At 33.4% G+C, this 24,930-nt stretch overlaps 1 protein-coding gene and 1 pseudogene across 1 annotated transcript; one reads left to right on the top strand and one right to left on the bottom strand.

The window, feature by feature from the left end:
• Positions 1 to 384: 384 nt before the first annotated feature.
• Positions 385 to 798, bottom strand: LOC120164535 (annotated as a pseudogene).
• Positions 799 to 24,059: 23,261 nt separating this feature from the next.
• LOC120164598 (oleosin Zm-I-like) lies at positions 24,060 to 24,410 on the top strand. The gene has a single exon (XM_039174290.1). It carries the CDS (start codon positions 24,060 to 24,062, stop codon positions 24,408 to 24,410), a length of 351 nt encoding a protein of 116 aa, XP_039030221.1.
• The last annotated feature ends 520 nt before the right edge of the window (positions 24,411 to 24,930 follow it).

Here is a 24,930-nt window from a genome sequence, read left to right as displayed (position 1 = left end):
GTTCTATTAGGGCTATTTAATTATTCTTTTTTAAAATCATATCTAATCTTTAGATTTGTTTCATTTTTGACATCTGTTGTTACAAAATTAACAATGATTCTAGAATGTCATCATAAGATAATATCACATTATCATTGAAAAAAATAAAAAATATCACATAAACAGTGCTGATAATTCTTAACGACAAGTGACCTAAATAAATTAAATCGTAATATTATATGATTTTAAAAAAATAATTAAACAATCAAAACAAAATAAAACGTTATAACCGAGATATTAAATAAGTAATTTAATATATGCGATTGCATGTGTAGATTTCCTACATTTTGAGCTTTCCTAGAAAAAAAACAACTTTGTAACAGAAACAGATTCTTCTGTCATGTTCTACCAGCACTGATCGGTTTCCCATCTTCGAGTCCTGACCCGCCTCGAAGGCATACCCACGAACGACATATCATACATGGCCCTCTCCGTCGGATCTGACAACGTCGCGTACGCGTTGCGTATCTCTAAGAAATCATGGCAGTTCGATGGATCCCATCGCGTCTGGATGGAAAACCTTGGCCAAGGTCCGGTAGGCTGTCTTGATTTCTTTGAACGACGCCGTTCTCTCCACTCTAAGTATCTCGTACAAACTTCCCGCCACCTTGTTATTCGCGGCGGAAGCAGACTTAACAGACGCAGCCACCTCACGCGCTGAATTCCCCACGGTCGCCGTCTTCTTCAATCGCGGAACCGGAGAGCTATTATCAGCGGTCTAACTGCCAAGGAAGAACAGACGATTGCAATTGAATACATCGGGAAAGTATCAAGGGAGGAGAGACTCGCCTAAGTGATTGTATTTATAGATGTCAAAGCTAGAAAGCATAGAAAATTAAGCAATTGGATTTAAACTATAGAAAACTGATCAACATTTGTAATGACAAAACTAGCATGTCATCAAATACTTTCTATAAAATATATGTGATCAAATATTTGATTAAAAAGAGTATTATTTTTTAAGGCGTTGAATTTAAACAATTATTGTAGAATTTATATACGTTATTAATAACTAAGAAGAATTATGAACATATTCCGGTATGTAATTATCTCATACTATTTAAAAATAATAATTTTAAGTTTTCGAAAGTTTTATGAGCCAACCAATATTATGACTAACGATGAAGGTGAGCTTGGTTGAATTAATTTTTAATCTATTTAAATTTGATTTAGGTATAAGAATATATATATATATATATATATATATAATTTTGTTTTTATTAGATAAAATATAAATTTAAAATATAAAGAAAAATATTATAACAATTATCCTAAAACATAAAAGTTAATTATATTATAATTTTTTAATCTTGTCAAATACTTTTTCACTAAGGTGGTGTTTGTTTTTGTAGAGGTAAAAAGTCTGCATCTGCGGACCACATCTGCAGGCATCTGTAGTAGAAGAGGTGGACCAAAAGTCTGCAGTTTGCAAGAAGAAGACTGTTTGCAAGAAGAAGACTGTTTGTTTTTTAACGTCTGCAGACTGCTAAAATAAACTGAAATATAAATAAACTGATTTTTTAAACTTAAAAGAGTTTTGAAATACTGAGATTTAAATAATTTTAGTTTTACAATACTGAAATTTAAATAATTCATACAACTACAATAATAATTTTTTTAGAAAAACAAACAACACCTTATTAATTCTATTATAAGTCTCACATAATCACATGTATTATTAGTTTTATAAGTTTTATAGAATAAAATTTATAAACCATCATTAAATTATATGATTTTTTTAAATATGCAATTATGTAATACTTTTAATTTTTTTAAATATATATTCATAATTTATTTTTATAATTATATGATATTTTTAGAAAATATTTTTTAATTTATAAAATTATTTTATGATTATTTTTATTTAATTGTGATTATATTTTAAAATTTTAAAAACATAATTTATAATTTTTTATATTTTAAAATCTTAATTATCAAACAATGAAATCATTTTTTATTAAGAAATGTGGTTTAAATATTTATATTTTGTATAAAAATTTAAATATAATTTAAAATAACAAATCCAAAAAAATATATATTTAAACTTAAATCAAAATAATTAAAATAAATATAAAATTTTAATAATATATAAATAATTTATATGATATAAAATTAAATATCTATAATATAATATTAAAAAATTAATATTTAATTTATTTAAAAATAATATTAAAATTAATATCTATAATATAATATTAAAAAATAATATTTAATTTATTTAAAAAATTAATATTAAAATTAAAATCAAATATAATATAAAATTAAATATAAAACCTCTTTGAAGAGGTTAGAAGACGTCTGCAGACATAAGATCACGTCTGCGCCGCGCAAACCATGCGCAGAAATTAGAAGAGCTTATGTCTTCTAAAAACCAAACGGTCTACGAAACCCAATGTCTGCGCGTGGTCTGCGTGACGCAGACATAAGAGCTTTTCAAACCTTACACAATAAAAACAAACACCACCTAAATCTGATTTGATTCGACTGCACCGTTCAAAAACCTAATCTAATCTAACCTAAATCCAAATCTAAAAAATAATTCTATTAAGTTGGGTCAAATTAAAATTCCTTGCACTTAATTCAAATGCATGTCCCTAATTACCACTTAAAAATAACGAGAATGTAATTAACAATTTATTCAAACTTTGTTATTGTTTAGTGGAAGTCATACCCAAAAGTTGAAACACAACAAAATGGGAGCCAAAACTGAATCTAATCTTATTTTATTAATGTTCAAATGATTTTTAATTACCGCTTAACCACTCTTTAATTCAATATAAACGTTGAATTGATTTATGCAATCAAAATTCAAGAGTCAGGCGGCTAAGGCTAATTATATTTATTATTTGAAGCTGAGGAGAGGTACAGCTCACTAGTTACTATGCTCGGTTATCCCTTTTTTAACACATAACGGTTTAATTTTATTAAACTTATAAGATATTATCTATTTTAATTACTCTCAACCATTTGATAATGAACATTCAATCATTTTATTGCAATCGTTGGTGTTCGAACTCGTGACATCTAATAATAATAACAATTCTTTTAACTGTTGAGATAAGTTGGTTTATGTTTAATACTATCTTTTAAATATATAAAACTTATTATGTAATTTGAGTTTTTACCTATTTTTTATTCTATCTATGTCATTTGACTTTTGATATCAAATTCATTCAAAAATTATGTACAATTTAATATATTCATATATAAATTTATTTTATACTTTTTTGTAAAATTAATATCTTAATTTTAAAATTTTAAGATACTTGTATATATTTAAACAAATGTTTATATTGTTTTTTTACATAATCTATAATATTTAAATTAATTTTTGGCCTGTTTGTTTCATTGTAATTGGTTTTTCAAAAAAAAAATTGGAAAATGAATTACAGTTTTTAGAAATTTTAGAAAGTATTTTCTTGATGTTTGGATAACGTTGTATAATTTATTTTTCGTTGTTGATAAAAAAATTTAAAATTATTTTTTGAAATATGATTCTAATAAAATACACATATCGTAAATTTTATGGATTTTATCTCTTGTTTTTTTATTAAGTTATTTTTATTATTATTGAATTTAATATTATTCATAAAATTTTTAAAATTGTAGATAATATAAATTATTTATGTTAATTGTAATAGAAATATATTAATTTATTATTTATGAAGTTGTCCGACTTTCCAAAAAATACACTTTTAAATAGTAAGATCACAAGAATAGAAAAAAATTAAAAATTGAGAACATTAGCAGACCCATTTAATGATTAAAAAAAACTTTTTTTAAGGGGATTTGTATGATCAAATTTAGGATCATAAAAAGTAGAACATCGATAGGAGCCTCATTAAAAAACTTTCCTAGACTTAAATGAAGAAAAAAGAGTGCTCCTAAACAACGTCCTTATTGTATTATCACTTGGCCATCTATTAATGACTCGCCAATCATATCCCACATACAACTACACTAGAAATTTGTAGTTACAAAAGAAAAAATCTCATCCTACACTAACATGTTGGAAATATTGACTGCAAAATCACACCGTTAGCATTGACTGAATAAATAAATAAAATAAATAATTCGATCATTGTAAATCTTGTCGTGGTAAAACTACTACTTAGAAATGAATTTACCTCGATGTGTGTAATTGCTCCAATAGGCGGATTGTCCCCCGAGATTAACATGGTCGTTTCGAATATCGTACACCCGGAAACGGAGTGGACTACTATCGACATTGTTTTTCGTCCGGAAGGGAAAGACCAGTACCGACTTGGGGGTTTTTATTTGAAAAAGAATTTTGAAATGTGAAGAGTCGCCACCAATAATTTAAGGTGTGATTAGGACACCATAAAAATCGGGTGATTTTAATAAAATATTTTTTTTATCAAAATACCAAATTTTAAGGTCTGCGAAAATCCAGAAATCAGGTTCGGGAGTCAGTTACGCGTGGGAAAGGATTAACACCCCCACAAAGGCCCAAAAATTGGTACCTGATTGATTACCCTATATTTAGAATTGTAAATTTTGAGTTTGAACTTTATTTAATTTAAAAATCATTCCGGATGCAAAGTTAAAAATGGTATTCATTTATTAAGGTCGATAGCATTCGGCCCCTAGCATAAATGCGGGAGACCAACTATTGTGCCTGATAACCGAATATTGCCTTGACATTTTAGAAATGATGCGGTTTTGAAAAGAATGTTGACCTATTTCAGGAATCACCAATAGTCCCCCTGACCATATTTGCAGGAGATATACCATTAATTCCCTAATAACTGAGTATTGCCTTGGGTTTAAAAAATAAAATGCAATCAAACAAAATTTTATTCATCCTAGTTAACTAAGGGTAAATTAAGACTCTCTCTATTCTAAAATGTCAAATTATAAGAATTAAAGAACCTAAAGGCACAAACCTATAAATGTAGGTTTAAACATTAATCCTATTTGATTTTTTATCAATTATTGAATCGAATAACCGAGATAGTCTCTTGAGCATTTAGGCGAGGGCCGACCCAAATTATTCCATAAATTAAGAGAACTATATTGAAATCTAGCTAAAAGTGATGCTCTATTTAACCTATTTGATTATATCAAATCTTAAAGGTTTAATTGAAGTTCATGGACTAAAGGGTCAAAGATCTAAAAAACCGAGTTCTAAAAGACTAGAAGTTTAAGGACCTAAATCAATAATTCTAAAGTTTGCGAACTAATTAATAAACCAAAATCCTAAGTATGATCGAAATTGACCTATTAAAAAAGGGAATTAAATTTGAAGTTTTTTTAGAAAATATCGATGATTAACAAGTTTTAAAAAGTCGAGCAATCGATTCAAGTAGTCAGGCATCTTATGCAAAAACTCGACTCGAATTGCTCCCTAATTAATAACTAGGGTGCCATCCTAATTTCTAAGTCTGACTTGATTTATTAACCTAATCTAAGAACGAAATCCAAAAGGCTTAAAACTATGAAATATTAAATCAACTAATAAACTTAATTAAATAAAAAAATAGAAAACATAATAGAAAAAATAAAACAAAATAAACATAAATATCATGATCAAATTGCATGGATATTAAATTACTAAGCTAAAAAATATAAATTAGACATATGAGGACTAAATTAAAATAAATTAAAATTTAATGACTAAGTCTAAATAAAAAATAGTTTAGGGACTAAAATGCGAAAACACGCTGAAGTTACAGGGGCTAAAAGATAATTATCTATTTATTTAAGCCTAAAATAACCTATTAAAATAAAATGAAAAAAATACACAATTAGTCCACACAAATTAAAATAAAATTTAAAAAGTCATTACACATGACCAAAGTGTAAAAATACGCTAAACTTAGAGGGACTAAACAATGAATATACTAAAAATTACAAAGCATGCAAAAAAGGGGAAAATAAAAGTTTTAAACCCTATAAGTGACCAGAATGCAAAAATACGCTAAAGTTAGAGAGATTAAATAGTGAATAATCAAAAATTACATAACACGTAAGGAAAAAGGGAAAATAACATATTTGGTCCCTGCATGTGACCAAGTGTAAAAACACGATAAACCTAGGGGGACTTAAGCGTGATTTTACCCTAAACTATTTTTATATATACCACTTTTCTTTTTATTTTTTATTCATTTCAAACCGAAAGTTAAAAAAAACCAGAGAAAAAACCAAATGTTCTTCACTCTCTCCTCTTTCCGGCCGCCTTGAACCATATCCGACCGCCACACATGGGGTCGGAACACCAAAAAGACAAAAAAATACTAGATCTACTAGTCTAGGCCCTTATTTAGGGTTTAAACTACAAAAAAGCTCATAAACCCCTCGAAACTTTCTTAAACCTTTCGGTTTCCTCGGACTCCGGACCCCGACTCAGCAAACTCAGATCTACCATTTCTTTTTATTCTCTTCTGTTTTAATGCGTAACACTTAGTATGTTATTTCGACTAAAATGACTCTTTTTTTACTACTATTCGAAACGTAAAGTGGATTTATACTCATGTTATTACTGTTTTTTTAAACAAACTAAAACGTTGTAGTTTATTTCGAAAACTAAAAAGATTTTATTTTTTTCTACTGAGATTCGAAACTTTAAAGAAAACATAAAGAAGAAAAGTATTGCTACTACTTGAAAATTTAAAAAAAATAGAAAGAATAACCTTGAATATTGATGTTTATTGCTTGGAAAAACAAAAACAAAAAAACATAGATATTTTACAGTGTTTAATGCTCGGGTTTTATAGCCATTTACAAGGAAAAAATGAAATGATAATTTTTTTGTCTCTTGCTTGTTGTCTCTGTATGAGTTGCGTGTAGTGTAGAGCTTGGATCATGGCGGCGTGTGTGGGGTATTCATCTGTCACTGGGGCAAAAAATGATGGTGTTGATTGGGGGATTGGGGCGACTACCCTAGGGTTAGGGTTAGACTCGGGTTAGGTTTAGTTTGGGCCCTGGGTCGGTCTGGTTTGGGTATTTGGTTGGTTTAGTTTGGGGTTAGTTTGGTTAGGTTAGGTTGAGGTTGTTTTGGGTTGGGCTTGAGGCCTATTTGTAAATGGGGTATGTAAAAAATAACGATTACAATTGTCCCTCTTTGCTTATTATTGTGGAATAGAAATGAAGCAAAGATATAAAACGCCATTTTTGACTCAATCTCTGTTCTTCAAGCTACGGTTCTTCTCATCATGAACTTTCTACTGAAAATGTTAATCCTTCGAGTGAGGCATTGCTGATTTGAAATACGTGAATCGAGCAAAGGTTGAACAAGTTATTCTCATTACAAACTTTTTCTTCCTCATCGGATGAGTTCTTCTCATTATATCTTTCCATTGGAAGTGTTAATCCCTCAAGTAAGGTTTCGCTGATTCAAAATGATGTGAATCGAACAAAGGTTGAACAAGTTCTTCTCATTACGAACTACTTCTCCCTCTATCGGATGAGTTTTTCTCATTATGAACTCTCTATTGGAAATTTTAATCCCTCAAATAGGTTTCGCTGATTCAAAATACCGTGAATCGAGCAAAGGTTGAACAAATTCTTTTTATTACGAACTTCTTCTCCCTCTATCGGATAAATTCTTCTCATTATGAACTATCTATTGGAAATATTAATCACTCAAGTGAGGTTCGCTGATTCGAAATGTCGTGAATCGAGCAAAGGTTGAACAATTATTATCATTAAAAAATTCTTCTCCCTCTATCGAATGAGTTCTTCTCATTATGAACTCTTCATTAGAAATTGTAATCCCTTAAATAAGGTTTTGCTGATTCAAATATCGTGAATCGAGCAAATGTTGGACAAGTTCTTCTCATTACGAACGTTTTCTCCATCTATCGAATGAGTTCTTCTCATTATGAACTCTCCATTGGAAATGTTAATTGGTTTATCTTCTCTTTGAAGAGTTTTAAACATGCAAAAGATTATCATATGTCATTGATTTGTATTTTAAAGTTCTGGAGGTAATGAGCAGATGGTCCTTAATTTCGCTGCGATTCATTTCCTTCAATAGTGAAATGAAATATGGACTGATTATTTTTCCTCATGAAATCTTTATTGACTCTCTGAATTCCTGTCAGACATTCAAAACTTGATACAAACTGAATGTATGCTCCTATTTTGGAAATGCTTGAACATGCATGATGTGATTTTTATGTTTTTGAGTTTTAAGGTCTCATAAGCCTTTATTTTTTTTTTTTTCTCGTCGAGTATTTGTCTTCGCTGACTCCTTGTCTGATTCATAATCCTGAAAGATTGATCTCCCAAAAGTTTATGTACCTCTGCCGGGAGCGGCCGGAGACATGCCTTAGAATGATCTGTTTTATGCCTTTTATTATTTACTATGTTATTCAAGTGGTTGTCATTTCTTGTCTCGCCCTTTTGTCAATCACTTGCTTCAATGAGTGTAAATATCGACCTGATGAACTGCCTTGGATTCCCATTATTTCATAGGTTAATTAAAAAGTAATGTCGATAAATTACTCGTTTAGAATTTGGATTATCCTAGGTTGTTCATGACACAGAGATGAATGATTTGAAGATTGAAATGATAATCATGAAATTCATTGACAAAATGTAAGTTTTACACAAAGTCATGACAATCGAAAGAATTGAACAGAGATTCTTGAAGCAAAAAGAATATGTCGTAATGAATTCTAGCACAAGTGTTCCTGAATCAGTTAATTTTACATCTCGAGATGATCCTTTGTATGGGAGATATCAAGGTACCAAAGTAATTTGCAGATGTGAAGTCTTTCACGAACTGCTAGTCTTTCAAGAGGGTTTATTTTTCGGATGCCTTAACATCAAAATGCATTTGAGCCACTTTTCAGGTTTTAACTCAAATCCTTGCCTCGGTTTTAAGACTCCCTTTGCAGGTTTTCACCTTGAACCTCTCATTTTCTTTTCTTTTCTTTTTTCTTTTTCTTTTTCTTTCTTTTTTTTTTTTTTTCTCTTTTTTTCTTTCTTAGGCGTAATATTTCTTGACATAGTATGAATTTATTAGATTTTTAGCACTCTTCCGTCCATCTCTGCCAAAATTAAAACTCCTCCAGAGAATGCCTTTTTAACAACGTATGGCCCCTTCTAATTGAGCATCCATTTCCAGCGGATATCTTTCTAGATTGGCAAAATCTTTTTAAGTACTAGATCCCCTCTCGAAACTCTCTTGGGCACACTTTCTTATCGTGGGCTCTCATTATCCTGTTTTGGTACATTTGCCCATGAAATATAACTTTCATCATTTTCTCTTCAATAAGATTCAGTTGATCAATGCGAGACTGAACTCATTCTGCTTCATTTAACTCTTTCAATCTTAATGGGTACGACTGCCTCTGTTCCATATACCAGAGAGAAGGGTGTTGGCCCTGTTGATGTATACAAGGTCGTCCAATATCCATATAGGGCAAAGGGTAATTTCTCATGCCAATCTCTGTAAGTTTCTGTAGTCTTCCTAATGATCCTTTTGATGTTCTTGTTCGCTGTTTCTTTTCCCCATTCATTTTCGGGCGGTAGGTCACGGAGTTGGCATGTTTTATCTTGAACTGCACACAGAATTCATCTATCATCTTGTTATTTATATTAGTGGCATTATATATGATGATTCTTTCTGGCAATCCATATCGACATATTATTTCTCTTTATGAATTTGGAAACTGTAGATCTTGTGATACTGGAAGAAGAAGCAGCCTCTACATACTTTGTAAAATAATTTATTACCACTAAGATGAATGGATGTCTATTTGAAGCTTTTGGTGTGATTTCCCCAATGACTTCCATACCCCACATAGAAAACGACCAAGGTGAGCTCATGACATGCAAGGGCGAATGTGGTGCTTGAATTTTATCTGCATATTTATGACATTTATGACACCTTCTTACGTAATTGACACAATCTGTATGCATCGTGGGCCAATAGTATCCATATCTCATGATCTTCATGGCCAGATATAAACCATTTGCATATGTTCCACATGCTCCGCCATGCACCTCTTCCATTACATTATTGCTTTTTTGGCAGTTACACATCTCAACAAAACTTGGTCACTACCCTTCTGTACAAGATCTCCCCATCAAGGAAGTATCCAACTGTCATTTTTCTGATTTTGTCAATTTCAGATGCACCAGGAGGATACGTTTGGTACCTCATATACTATAAGATATCGTGGTACCATGGATGGTCATCCATTTCTTCCTTTAAAAGATAACAATGAGACGGGTTCTCATATACTTGCATCTTATAAAGAATGGGGTACTCGCTTTAGACTACGTGAAATCTGAAAGGGACCTTGTTGATCCCTTAACTAAAGGATTATATAGGAAAATGGTTCTTGATTCAATGAGGGGATGAGACTTAAGCTCATTTGATGAATAATTCATATTGTACACTCCTACTTATCCATGTTGTGTATCATGTACACTTGAGAAGTTGAGTTTTACACTCTTAACAAACCCATAGCCCAGGATTTGAGTGGTCCTAGTGAGACAGACTTGATAGATATATCGATTTATAAGGTTAAGTTTTACACTCTTAATAAATTCATAGCCCAATTGTTTGTGGGTGATCCTAGTGAGACAGACTTGATTAATTCACCAAATTTATAAATGAGAGGTTGAGCTTAATAAAACCTCTTAATGATTTTATATGTAATATCCCAAGTTTTGAACTAGTGACCAAAATGTAAAATTTAAAAGTTTAAGGATCAAAATGTAAAGTTTTAAAAGTTTAGGGACTAAAAATGTAAAATTTTCAAAGTTACATTTTGGTTATGTAAATAAGTAGCTCAGCCCAAGGCAATTTTTTAATGGGCTTCAGAATTTTGATATAGATTTTGCATAAAAGTTTATTAAAGGACAAAGATCAATAAGATATTCGGATAATCGTACTGAATCGGAATTCTCAAAAAATTTAAAAGACGGTAGATTTGGGTTTGGAAAATTATATTTACATTTTTAATTAATATAAATTAAGTTGGATTGGTGGAATTTAGTGAGAGTTGCACTATAAAGTGGAATAGTACAATTTAGTGACTAAAACAAAATTTTGGAAAATTGAAAGGTTAACAAGAAAATTTGAGAGATGAGATTTTTTATATTTATTTAATAATATTTAAATGGATATAATGGAGGGGCATGGAGATAAAAATAAGGATTCGTTAAGGGCAATTTACACTTTCAGACCAAAAAGAATTAAAAATTCATTTTTAAAGATTAAATAAGAGATTTTTTATTAGAATTGTGTAGAAAATTTGCTCCTTTCTCCAGTAGACTATCGAAACTCCATAACCAAAGGTAAGTTTTTCTTTTCATTTTTTTGGTTCAATTTATTAGGATTTTGGACTAAAGTGTGAAATAGAAAAATAATCCCCATTAAATTCTTTTCATTTGACAGTAAAATCTCATGGTTTCCTTGCTTAATTGGTGAAGTGGGTGATTTATGTGGATGAAGGGGAGACTTGAACTCATGGAAATTGATGGAATTAAAGCTAGGAATGGATGTTAGAAGTGTTGTAGAATAAAATACTAACATAAAATTGGATTGAAAACCATTAGAAATAAGAGTGAAGCATTCGACCATTGAAGGAATTAGTGGGGAATTGATCGAATTTAAGTTGTTTTGGTTTTGGAATTTAGTGAAATTGATTGGAAATTTTGATTGAATCAAATTGTTGTGAATCAAACAAGAAAAGAAAAAAACAAATAGCGAACTTTGATGGTATGGATTTGAAACTCCATGAGCCTTTCATGAATTCAAAAGAACTACATTAAAACTCCAAAGGCATGATCGAGATCTAATAATCAGAGTCAGTTTTTACTCTATCAATCTTAAAAGAATATGTCGTTGAAGAGAATGAGTTCACCAGAGAGGTGGGATTAATCAGGGAGGGGGTTTAGGATTCATTGTCGTTCGTCCTCAAAATTAATACTCGATTGATTCAATGTTCTCTTCTAGCTTGGTGAGATCGATTCTTTCTCTACTAGCTGTTATTTTTATTCCTGTTTTTTAATCGATTGTTGTTTCGTGCTTGAGATTTGGTTTTCTTATGAAATTAATTTCAAAGTCTTGAGATACTGTGTGGGGTTCTAGTCTGTTTCTGGAGTCAAAGTGTGATATTTAAAATTGTTTGCAAGTTGTTTGTGTAAAAGCCAAAGTGAACCAGTCGACTACTCGCTTGAAAAAATTACATTATGAGGGAGAGTTTTTCAGGTCTTCTATCGGAAACTGTCTCTTTGTTTGTGGATAATCTACCAGATACTATTCACTAGAAAGGTTTATGGCAGATAGTGGGTCGATATGGTGAGGTTATGAGTGTGTATATTCTAAAAAAGAGGAGTCGAGCAGACACTAGGTTTGGCTTCGTAAAAGTTTGTAATCTGATAGAAGCTAAAAGAGTTAGGGATCCACTGAATGACCTTATGGTGTATGGTAGTCGCATCTCAGTGAGTTTTGCTAAGTTTGTTTTGAAGGCCCCAAAGGATAAATGGGTGCTTAGTAAGATGTCGTGGAATTCAAAAATTATGAGTACAACCTTTAATGGAAATTCACGCAGCTCGGAGGTTGGCAAAGTGGGAGCATCCATAAAGAAAGTTATGGGTCATGTTGATGAGGATGATGTAAGAAAGTTGAGGAGATGTTTGGTGGGAGTTATGGCTGGTGTATGTAGTGTTGGAAGTATCGTTGATAGATTAAAAAATTGGGGCTTAGGGGAAATTAACGTTCAAAGATTATGTGGGAACTCTTTTCTACTTACCATTGAGAGTAAAGATTTGTTTATCATGCTTGAAGACCTACAGTGGTCCTACTTGAAAGAGATTTTCGTGGATATTATGCTTTAGACAGAGTCTATATGCCAAAAGGAAAGAGTTGCATGGATAGAGATAGTTGAATTACCTTTGCAGTGTTGGAATAAAACCACTTTGAAATGATTAGCTGACTTGTAGGGTAGATTTGAGGCTTTTGGAGAAAATGTTAACCATCATATAGATTGTGAAAAAGTTAATTTGTTGATTTCTACTTCGATGGAAGCTCGGATCGATGAAGTTGTAGATGTAGTGGTGGAGAATAAGAAGTTTGATGTCCGAGCTCTTGAAGTTGGGTTGATGGATCATTCATTAGTTAAATTGACTAAGTCTGAAATTTTAAAGATAAAGGAGTTTGAGGATGATAAAGATGTAGAGTTCAAGGCTGATAAAGATGGTGTTTCTTCGGCAAATCTGTATGTGGATCTGTCGGAGGCATCTACGTCGGGAAGTTCATACGACAAGATAGGGTCTCCCATACCCAGTGGCGGCACTTTTGATGTAGCGTGCAATGGTGAAAGCCTTGGATATTATAGTAAGGATAGCCCTGAGAAGTTTATCGAGGTCGGTTGTGTTTTCGAAGAAGGTAGGGAGAGAGTTGGTTTTCAAATTCTTGATCATTCTAATCACGCGGGGTTTCAAGGAATAGATGTTGATGGGGTTATAAGGATGGAGGATAAAGTGTTGGAGGTACGGGTTGTTGAAGGCTCTCCAGAAACTGGGTTTCCTCAAGGAATGGGCTTATCGGTCGAAGCTTCATTGGATTTAAATAGAGATAGTCAGGTGGCATCAGGGGGAAGTGTGATGGAATCAATTTGGGTTCTGTTAACTCAAGTGAAAAAGATTTGTCCATTAGAAAAAATAAGAAGAAAAAAAATTCAGTTCCCTATTGGATATTCAGGATAAAGTCCTATCGAAAGCTGAAAGAAAAAGAAGAGATCGAGCGTTGGAGAGATTCAATTTGATAAAGTCAGATTAAATCTCCTCTGAATTATCAAGTAGATCTTCTTTAGATTCAGATTTGAAGAAAAGGTGGGCTACTGCTTTTGTTGAAGGGGAGAGTAAACTGTCATTAGGTAAGAAACTTGGTTTTAAGTTTGTTGGTTCTGAAAGTGATGTTCTCAAGGATTTTGCGTCTCCAGAATATTGTTGAGTTTGGTGCGTGACTGTCAGGGGTTGCGGAGGTCTAAGGTTTTGGTCTTGAGGTTTTTAACCGTGGTTTTTACGAGAAGCTGGAGTAGATTACTATTGTTAGTCTGATTATTGATACTTCCTGTTATGTTACTTGTTCTCGATAGTTCACTGCCAATGTTGGATTTTTCGTTCAATTTCTTAGTTGTTTTATCCTCGGGTCTGTGTATTTTCCATCATGCAGCGTTTGTTGTCAGCTTCTATTATTGTCGAGTGACTTCCAGTTAGCCTCGGAAAGTTTTAGTTTCTGATTGTTATGTTTATTGAGGGGCATCAAATCTTTTCCTTGCCAGATGATTTGGTCCAGCTAATAAGACTTATGTTATGTTCGATCCCTGGAATTATGTTTCTGTCCTTGCTCGAGAATTGTGGGTAACTTCTGTAATCTTGGTGTTGATTCCGCTAGAAGTCCTGCAAGCTTTCGATTATTTCCCATTGTTTGAAAGTCTACAACCTCTTAAGATCTCAATGCTTCTTGACAATCCGTCTTCATTGGATCAGATTCATTAAGTGAGTATATTGACATCGTTTAAGTTCAGGTTGATGTTGCTAGTTTGTTTTTTATGTTATGTCCTTTACATTGGTTTAGCTGGGTTTTTAATGGTTTGTCTATGTTCGTTTTTTAATGAGTTGGGTTCGGGTTTCTGGTAAGGCGGAGGCATGGGCTGTCTGATGTAATAGTTTTTGTGTATTAGATCCTTACCACCTCAAGGTTCACTCTTTTTCTTCTATTTAGGGTTAGGGAGATTTTTTAATGAGGTCCTTGAGATGGTGTACTTTGTAATCCTTTATAATACAAAAGACCCTTTTTAAAAAAAAACAAGAAAAGAAAAGTCTCTGACTGAGAAATTGAAAGGATATATTCACATTTGCTATCGGACGTTGTTTTTGTTCGGATCGGAGTGTTTCTCCTTAAGATTTAAAGTTTGTTATTTGACACAAAGTAATATGAGGAATGGGGTCAAGATAGTATAATTTGGACAAGTGGATATTCGGTTTAGGAAGGGAAATTAGTATCGAATATGCATTGATGGCTATTTTTTTTATAATTTATTCAAATTCGAATTTAATATGCTAATTAAAGTACTAATTCTTGTTCGAAATTATTTTGGTCGGATAATTAATTTTCAAGTAGATCGTAACTGGAATCGAGACAAAAACGAGCAAAAAGAAAAAGAACGGAGTTCAAGAGTGAATTTGATTCAGTTAGGGTTTATTTTGTTTTCGGAGTAGAAATTAGTATCGAATGTTCCTTAGTTGAATTTTTAGAATTTCGATTCGAATTTAATTTTATTATAATAGTACAAGTACTAAAGTATGTGAATCGTTTATATGTTGAAAATCAATTAACGAGTAGTTCATGATTATAATTGAGATCAAAATGAACCGGATACGAGGGTTATAAAGGTGATCATAGGATAAGCTGGTGAGGCACCATGTGAGTGCAACTTTCTTATTTTATATTCGATATGATGACGGCTTGCGATGAGCCAACCTCGAAGGTTTTCAATTAAAACAATTTGAATTATTTTATGAAATATCTTTATATTGATTTACTAAATGGTTTTTATATGATTTTGGTTTTGAATAACCCAAATTATTTTATTCGATATTTTATTTCATAGCATGTGAATATTTTTGGGTATGAACTGCCTAGATCTGGTTTTATATTAATGGTTTTATATTTGATTATATGGATGAATGATTTTATATGAAAATTAGTAACTAATTTTGAATAAAGTCCATTGTATGAAAATGAGGGTCAGTGGCACAATGACATGACATGAGGTGGAGTGAATCTGAATATGTTTCTGATAAGACACCAGTTTGGATTACTCGTGGTCTGACTCGGCGTACTTTAGTGGTGCACGAGGTGGAGTAATTCGTTGTATCTGATTAGCTTTATATGTGCATTATATGGCACTATGATGGGTCACTCGTGGTCTGACTCGACGTACCTTAGTGGTGCACGAGGTGGAGTGACTCGGTGCAATCTGTTCTGACAGTAAATTTGTATATAGCGCACTCACTCATTATCTGAATCGTGTACCGCATATCCTTATGATAATACAGTGGGCAAATGTCTGATATGAATAAGAAAAGAATGGATTTGAAATGATCAGATTTCGAAAAGAAAAGTATAGTTTTGCTATGATATGAACTGAAATAGAAAATTACATATCTAAAATGGCACAATACAGTCTGAATTACATATTTCTTTAATAAATTTTTATTAAGAATTGACAATTGATTTTATACTTTTTTTTATTTTATTAATGTTTTTATATGATATTGTATGTTTTATACGTTAAATATTTTATTTATTTTATTTTACTTGGTTGCCTCACTTAGTGAAAATTTAGCGTATGAGTGTTTCACACGTAGGTGCAAGCTAGAAGGAAAAATATAGAGTGCATTAACATCATTTCCGAGGTATCAGTTCTGCCACCAGAATCAATAAGTAAGGACATATTGTCTGTTAATTTATTTGGTAGTGACATATATATCAAAGAAGTTTTTAGCTGCTCTGATTCGAGTCTGTTTAAGATATTTTTGTTAAATTATGAAGGTTTGATTTTATAAAGACATTATTAATTATGAATATTAGTTATTAAATCATAATTATTTATGATAGAAATGGTTTTCAAATCAAGCATTTTCTGACAGTTTTGATTTAAGATATGTTACAGTACATAACTGCCTAAAATATTATTTGAATTGAATTTAAATTTTGATACTTAAATATTAAATTATGATTTTGTGCAATTATTAATTTTAAAATAAAGAAAAGCATTTTGAGATTTTAAAGAAATAAATTTTACTAGTTTTTAAATAGTAAATGTTTTGCATGACTGGTGTGACATCTTTGACTCATATATGGTTAATGATGTTACATTATAGCCCTAATTCGAGTGGTCTATATTAAGATAAATTTGATGAAATCACATACATAAGTGTGAAGGAGTAGCCATCTTCTATGAAAAACTTTGAATCGTCTTTCTAAAGCACTTATGAGCATCCCAATATATCATTTGACAAAATGTTTGGACTATCGCGGAATTTAAATAGATATGAAGTTAGTTGTGTGTTATGAGTTAACCATAATTTTAACAAGTTCAAGATTCGTTCACTTGTTAAAGAGAAGAATTACTCATTCTACTATGTACCATTTTAAATCCAACAGATACTAGTGCTTAGGCAAACAATTTAGCCGTTGCTCTTTTTGTTTAAATTCTTTTGCAAATTTCTTTACATAAGTCGGGAATTGTTTGTTATATATATATATATATATAATGCAAAGAACTCAGGAAATAAATCTGTTTTTACTTGAATTTTAAATTAATTAAAATTTAAATGGGAGAAGTTGAGATATTTGGGAGATTTTTTACTAATTTTTCTATTGACAATTTTACTTAAATGTCCTATATTTTTAGCTATAGAATGAGAACCTTCTTCGTTTTCAACTCACTCATTTTTTTTATCCTCCTTTTCTTTTTTTATATTCTCTTTTCATAAGCATAATGAAGTTTTTCTTTCATTTCTTCCAAAAAAGAGTAACACTGTTTAGAATTTAATTTTTTTTTTATTTTAGGTGTGCAAAATATGTAAGATTGTGTTAACCTTAAGGCAACGTCCATCTTTAGGAATTACACTAGTTCGACGAAATTGCTTCTAAGACAATGACTACACAGCACTGTAAAATTATATTCATTTATCTTATTTATTTTTTCAGTCAACGTTAATATTTCGTTTTGCAATAAGTTATTTTTTCTAACAGTACTCACATCGAATGTAGAGGAGAGCCATTCTTGTATTTTCTTCGTAAGGGATATATTACCGAGCGCCTCAGTCTACGAGTCTCTGCTCTTGGTGTTGATCAGAGTTTAACTGGTTGATGGATGGTTAAAAGTGGCTCAGAGGTGAGACGTAATTCGTTTTCTCCTAATTTCATATCTCCTTAAAAAATTTGAGTCCAAATTAGTAGAATATTGTGTTAAAAGTTGGCAGCATTAGTCAACATAATGGGGTGGCAATTTGGCATCATTAATGGGCGGCTAAATTGGTCAAATATTGGCCACCTAATTGTTAAAAAAGTTAAATGGAATAATCATAATTTAGTCATTGAACTTAGGGTATTTACAAATTAGTCCTTAAAGCTTCAACTATAAATACCCTATCTCATTTAGCTTCAAAATCATCCCAAAGCATTCTAGCTTTCTTCCAATATTAGAGAATTTAGAGAGTTTCTTGAGAGTTGTTTTCTTCTTTTTATCAAGAGAGAATTATCATTGTTTTCTCATTGGTAGATCGAGAGAAGTTGTAATTCCTATTTTCTCATAGTGAAATTCTTCTACCGTTGCCAGTGGTTTTTACCCTATAATATTTAGAGGTTTTCCACGTAAATTTTGTGTCTTCTTTATCTTCTTTTTTATTTTCTCAAATTATCAGTTGCGATTTTGCTCTATTCGATAGCCATCTTCAGCAACAATTGGTATCCGAGCCAGATTTGAGTGTGTAATATCTGCTTATTGTCTTTGTGGTTGCCACCAAAAGGTGGATCCTCCAACATAAGAAAGTAAGAAGGTATTACCCATTCTTTGAAGGTTCCAGAGAACTATTCACGATAGTGAAATAGTGGGAACTATCCGTAAAAGAAGCTATGGCAATGAAATTTGATATTGAAAAATTCAATGGGAGAAATTTCTCATTGTGGAAATTGAAGATGAAGGCCATCCTGAGGAAAGACGGTTGTCTAGCAGCTATAAGTGAAAGGCCGGTAGATTTCACAGATGACAACAAATGGATCGAAATGGACGTGAATGCTATAGCAAACTTTCATCTAGCATTAGCAGATGAAGTATTGTCAAGCATCGAGGAGAAAAAGACAGCTAAGGAGATATGGGATCATCTCACCAAATTGTACGAGGCCACATCACTGCACAATAAAATTTTCCTTAAGAGAAAATTGTACACTCTCCGTATGCCAGAATCTACTTCAGTGACGGAGCACTTAAATACACTGAACACTTTATTTTCTCAGCTTACATCTTTAAGCTGTAAAATAGGAGAACAAGAACGTGCTGAACTTCTACTTCAAAGTCTACCGGATTGGTATGATCAACTCATCATCAACTTGACAAATAATAATGTCACCAGTCTAGTCTTCGATGACGTTGTAGTTGCTGTTCTACAAGAAGAAAATCGGCGTAAGAACAAAGAAGACAGACAAGTAAATCTGCAACAAGCAGAAGCGTTAACAACGATGACAACAATGAGAGGGAGATCAACAGAACGTGACCAAAGCAGTAGTCACAAACATGGTAAATCGAAGTCGAGAAGCAAGAAGAATTTAAAGTGCTACAACTGTGGAAAGAAGGGTCACTTGAAGAAGGATTGTTGGAGTCTAAATAAAAACTCCAAACCATAAGGTAATACCGCAAATACTTCAGATGATGGAGATGCTCTATGCTATGAAGCGTCAACCACCGTGGAAGGTAGAAAAAGATTTGTAGATATATGGCTCATTGATTCAGGAGAAACATATCACATGACCTCAAGAAGAGAATGGTTCTATCATTATGAACCTGTCTCAGGAGGATCTGTGTATAGTTGCAATGATCATGCCTTAGAGATCGTTGGCGTTGGAACCATCAAATTGAAGATGTATGATGGAACAATTAAAGTTGTTCAAGATGTGCGGCACGTGAAAGGCCTGAAGAAAAATTTATTATCCTACGGATTGTTGGATAATAATGCAAGCAAGATTGAAACACGAAAATGAATCATGAAGGTGTTCCGTGGAGCGCTTGTGGTGCTGAAAGGTGAAAAGATAGTAGCAAACTTGTACGTGCTGAAGGGAGAGACTTTGCTAGAAGCAGAAGCCTCTGTTGCCTCATGTAGTTCAGATTCTGCAATGTTATGGCATCAGAAACTTGGACACATGTCAGAATAAGGAATGAAAGTCCTTGTGGAGCAAAAGCTACTTGCAGGCTTAACGAAGGTATCACTTACTTTGTGTGAGCATTGCATAACAAGTAAGCCGCACCGGTTGAAATTCAACACATCAAATTCTAGAGGCAAAAGTGTTCTAGAATTGGTTCACTCTGACGTATGGAAAACACCATACATCCCTAGGCGGAGCAAAATACTTTGTCTCATTTATTGATGACTACTCCAGGAGATGATGGGTGTACCCTATTAAGAAGAAGTCAGATGTGTTTTCAACTTTCAAAAACTTCAAGGCGCGGGTGGAACTTGATTTTGGAAATAAGATCAAGTGTTTCAGAACAGATAATGGAGGAGAATACACAAGCGAAGAATTTGATAACTTTTGCAGGAAAGAAGGCATCAAAAGACAGTTCACAGTGGTGAACACTCCTCAACAAAATGGAGTGGCAGAGCGGATGAACAGAACCTTGTTAGAAAGAACAAGAGCAATGTTAAGGGATGCATGCCTAAAAAAATCATTCTGGGCAGAAGCAGTCAATACCGCCTGCTATTTGGTGAATCGAGCTCCATCAACTACAATAGAGCTGAAGACACCAATGAAGATGTGGACTGGTAAACCAGCTGATTATTCAAACCTCCATGTATTTGGAAGTATTGTGTACGTGATGTACAACTCCCAAGAAATTTCAAAGTTGGATCCAAAATCCAGGAAATGCAAATTCTTGGGGTATGCTGATGGAGTAAAGGGGTATCGCTTGTGGGATCCCACTGCCCGCAAAGTGATCATCAGCAGGGATGTTATCTTTGTAGAAGATAAGCTACAAAGAAAAAAAGACGATAATAGCGCTGAAAAGTCAGAGACTACACAGATACATGTGGAAAAGGAGTTTGAACAAGGAGATTCTTCTGAAGCAGAACCAGCACATGATGAACAAAAACCAGAGAGTTCTGAAGCTCCAAGAACTCGTTAATCAGATCGTGTGAGAAGACGTCCTAATTGGTATTCAGATTATGTTATAGGAGGCAATAAACAGCTCAGATGCTTCACTGTGGATGATGGCGATGCAAGAAGAAATTGAAGCCCTTCATAAAAATAATACATGGGACCTTGTGCCACTACCACAAGGAAGGAAGCCAATTGGTAACAAATGGGTTTTCAAAATCAAGCGAAATGGCGACGATCAAGTGGAGAGGTATCGTGCAAGACTGGTGGTCAAAGAATATGCTCAAAAAGAAGGTATTGATTTTAATGAAATATTTTCTCTTGTGGTTCGACTAACAACAGTTCGAGTAGTTTTGGCAATGTGTGCCACATTGAACTTACATCTAGAGCAACTAGATGTTAAAACAACTTTTCTTCATGGAAATCTTGAAGAAGAGATTTATATGCTCCAACCTGAAGTTTTTGAAGAAAAAGAAAAGAAGAACTTGGTTTGCAGGTTGAACAAATCTTTGTACGGTCTAAAGCAGGCGCCGAGGTGTTGGTATAAGAGATTTGATTCCTTCATTATGTGCCTTGGATACAACAGACTTAATGCAGACCCTTGTGCTTATTTTCAAGAGGTCTGGTGATAACAATTTTGTTATATTGCTATTGTATGTGGATGACATGTTGGTTGCAGGACCCAACAAAGATCATATTGAAGAATTGAAGGCACAAATGGCTAGGGAATTTGAAATGAAGAACTTGGGATCAACAAACAAGATTCTAGGGATGCAAATTCACCGAGATAGAAGTAATAGGAAGATTTGGCTTTCACAAAAGAATTACTGGAAGAAGATCTTGTCACGATTCAGCATGCAAGATTGTAAGCCAATTTCTACCCCTCTTCCTATTAACTTCAAATTATCCTCCAGTATGAGTCCTAGCAGTGAAGAAGAGAGGATGGAGATGTCTCGAGTACCGTATGCATCAGCAGTGGGAAGTTTAATGTTCGCTATGATATGCACAAGACCAGACATTGCACAAGCAGTGAGAGTGGTTAGTCGGTACATGGCGAATCCAGGCAAAGAGCATTGGAATACAGTAAAGAGGATCCTGAGATACATCAAAGGGACCTCAAATGTTGCATTATGTTACGGAGGATCAAACTTACTAATCAATGGGTATGTAGATTCTGACTATGCAGGGGATTTGGATAAAAAGCAAATCTACTACAAGATATGTGTTCAAAGTTTCTAGTGGAGCTGTAAGCTGGGTTTCAAAATTGCAGTCAGTTGTGGCTACATCCACAACAGAGGCAGAATATGTAGCAGCTACACAAGCCAGTAAAGAAGCAATTTGGTTGAAGATGCTATTGGAGGAGCTTGGGCACAATCAAGAGTATGTCTCTCTGTTTTGTGACAGTCAAAGTGCCTTGCTTCTAGCAAGGAATCCATCATTTCATTCAAAGACAAAGCACATACGAGTTCAATACCATTTCATTCGTGAAAAGGTGGAAGAAGGGAAGGTAGATATGCAGAAGATCCATACCAAAGACAAATATAGCAGATTTCATGACTAAGGCAATCAACGCTGATAAATTTAGTTGGTGTCGATCCTCTTGTGGCCTGACAAAAACGTAAGCAACATGATGGTACAAGGTAGAAAGAATGGTGTGAAGATATGATTGTTCCAATCAAATCTTGGGCGATTGTTAAAAGTTGGCAGCATTAATCAACATAATGGGGTGGCAATTTGGCATCATTAATGGGCGGCTAAATTGGTCAAATATTGGCCACCAAATTGTTAAAAAAGTTAAATGGAATAATCACAATTTAGTCATTGAACTTAGGGTATTTACAAATTAGTCATTAAAACTTCAACTATAAATACCCTAGCTCATTTAACTTCAAAATCATCCCAAAACATTCTAGCTTTCTTCCAATACTAGAGAATTTAGAGAGTTTCTTGAGAGTTGTTTTCTCCTTTTTATCAAGAGAGAATTATCATTGTTTTCTCCTTGGTAGATCGAGAGAAGTTGTAATTCCTATTTTCTTATAGTGAAATTCTTCTATCGTTGTCCATGGTTTTTACCCTATAATATTTAGAGGTTTTCCACGTAAATTTTGTGTCTTCTTTATCTTTATTTTTATTTTCTCAAATTATCAGTTGCGATTTTGCTCTATTCGATAGCCGTCTTCCGCAACATATTGTTCACTGCAGTGATGATTTCTTCCTACAGGAACCAGCTTCGGAGTATGTCGATCCCCGAGTGAGCCCTTATCGACTTGCTACTCATCTTACTTCAGCATCAGTTATTTACAGTGGTCTGTCCTGGACTGCTCTTTCTGTTGTAATGCCCGAACCTCTTGCGGAATCACTAGCTTGGGTTCAAGGGGATGCCAAAGTCAAGAGACTTGCAATTCCAGTGAGCCTCATTGTAGGCATTACTGCTGTTTCTGGAGCATTTGTTGCTGGAAATGATGCTGTGTGTAACCCTTTTTCCCCTTCATTTCTTGCATCTCTTCTTTCACAATAACTTTCTTAAATCTTTTCTATGGCCGAGCATACTATACTTACACTTTGATCTCCATTTGTGGTTTATGGTGGTGAACAAAAAAGCTCGACGTCCATCCGACTATTCGATCGTTGGTGGAAGCCTCTTTCGGCATGTCTGCTCTTCAGGTGACTCTCCATTTAGATTCCGTTCTTCATTTAATAGTTTATACATCATATATAATGAACTCTAATGGCATTATTGTATGTGACATTAGGTGTCTCAACACTTGTATCGTATGTGCCCGTTTCATTGGGCACTGCACATCAGGCAGGGGCCTTGACCCTTACTGCTCACTCACACCGTGTGTTGTTCTGTACCTGTCTTTCATTTTCAGACCCAGAGTTCATTTTGATTGTCACTGTCAACAATGCAACCGATCTGTAATGAAAAAAGTCAATTTGAAAATCGTGTGAATTGTTGTCTCTTGTGTCTCATGACTCACGCCACGTGTCGTTCGAATGAGCTAATAGGTGCCACGTGTAAGAGCCAAAGCCCCACACATGGGTTCCAAGAAACACCTAAACAGCACGCCTTTTTAACCTCTTGGGTTATAATATCAAAGAATCGGCGGTTTCCCAAGGTGGAAAAATAGAACACAAAAGTGTAGATCAAATGGGAGAAAGGGCTCAACAACAGCAAACTGGCGGATCAATGATCTTGGCAGCACTGGCTGCACCGCTGCTGGGAATGATGGGGCTCAGCTTCTTGGCAGCATCGGCACTGCTGTTTATAAGCTTGCCTCTGCTGATACTTTTCAGCCCTCTGCTACTCTTTGTTGGGTTGTTTTTCTTGGTTGCCTTGGTCGGTTTTGTCATCGCCGCAACCGCGGCTTTGGCCGGTGTCTCGACTCTAGCATGGATGTATAGAGAAATAAGAGGTAGTTTAGGATTAGGTTCCAGGGGGAGTGAATTGGTCCCTGTGAAGTATTTGCAGCGAGACTGGCAAGAGATTTCAACCATCTGAAACACCGATCAATCAATGAAAACAACGATCCTGGACTGAATTCTGACGTGTTTGATTTGAGATTCTTTGTTTGAAAATGGAAATAAGTTGGTAAAACGTTGTAATTAAACAAACCTTGTAATTTCCTTTTACATATAGCGGGGCTGAATGAATGGCCTTTTATATTTATTGTCTGGCACATGACCTGCCCAATAACACTGGACATTGAACATGGACATTTTTTTCTTCCTCTAGTTTTTTTATATAGTAACTCATTAATGACCAAAATAGTAAAAAAAAATAAGAATCTCATTTGAAATCTAATATATGTATATTTTGAAATATTGTTATTTGAAAAATAAATATAATTGTAAATGTAAATTATAATTATAATTTAATTGATATTGTCGGTCTTTCCCTGAAAAGGGTATTGCCAATGGATAGTATAAATATTATTTTAAATTATTCAAGAATTATAAAAGTTATATGATACAGTCGGCCATTTTGCCCACATAATGCTTTGAAAAAAAAATCTTCGATC

Source organism: Hibiscus syriacus, unplaced genomic scaffold, assembly GCF_006381635.1.
Source record: "Hibiscus syriacus cultivar Baekdansim isolate YM2019G1 unplaced genomic scaffold, ASM638163v2 tig00111540_pilon, whole genome shotgun sequence".
Taxonomy (NCBI): Eukaryota; Viridiplantae; Streptophyta; class Magnoliopsida; order Malvales; family Malvaceae; genus Hibiscus; species Hibiscus syriacus.
The sequence above is the reverse complement of the archived record's forward strand: the minus strand, read 5'-3'. Positions and strand labels throughout refer to the sequence as shown.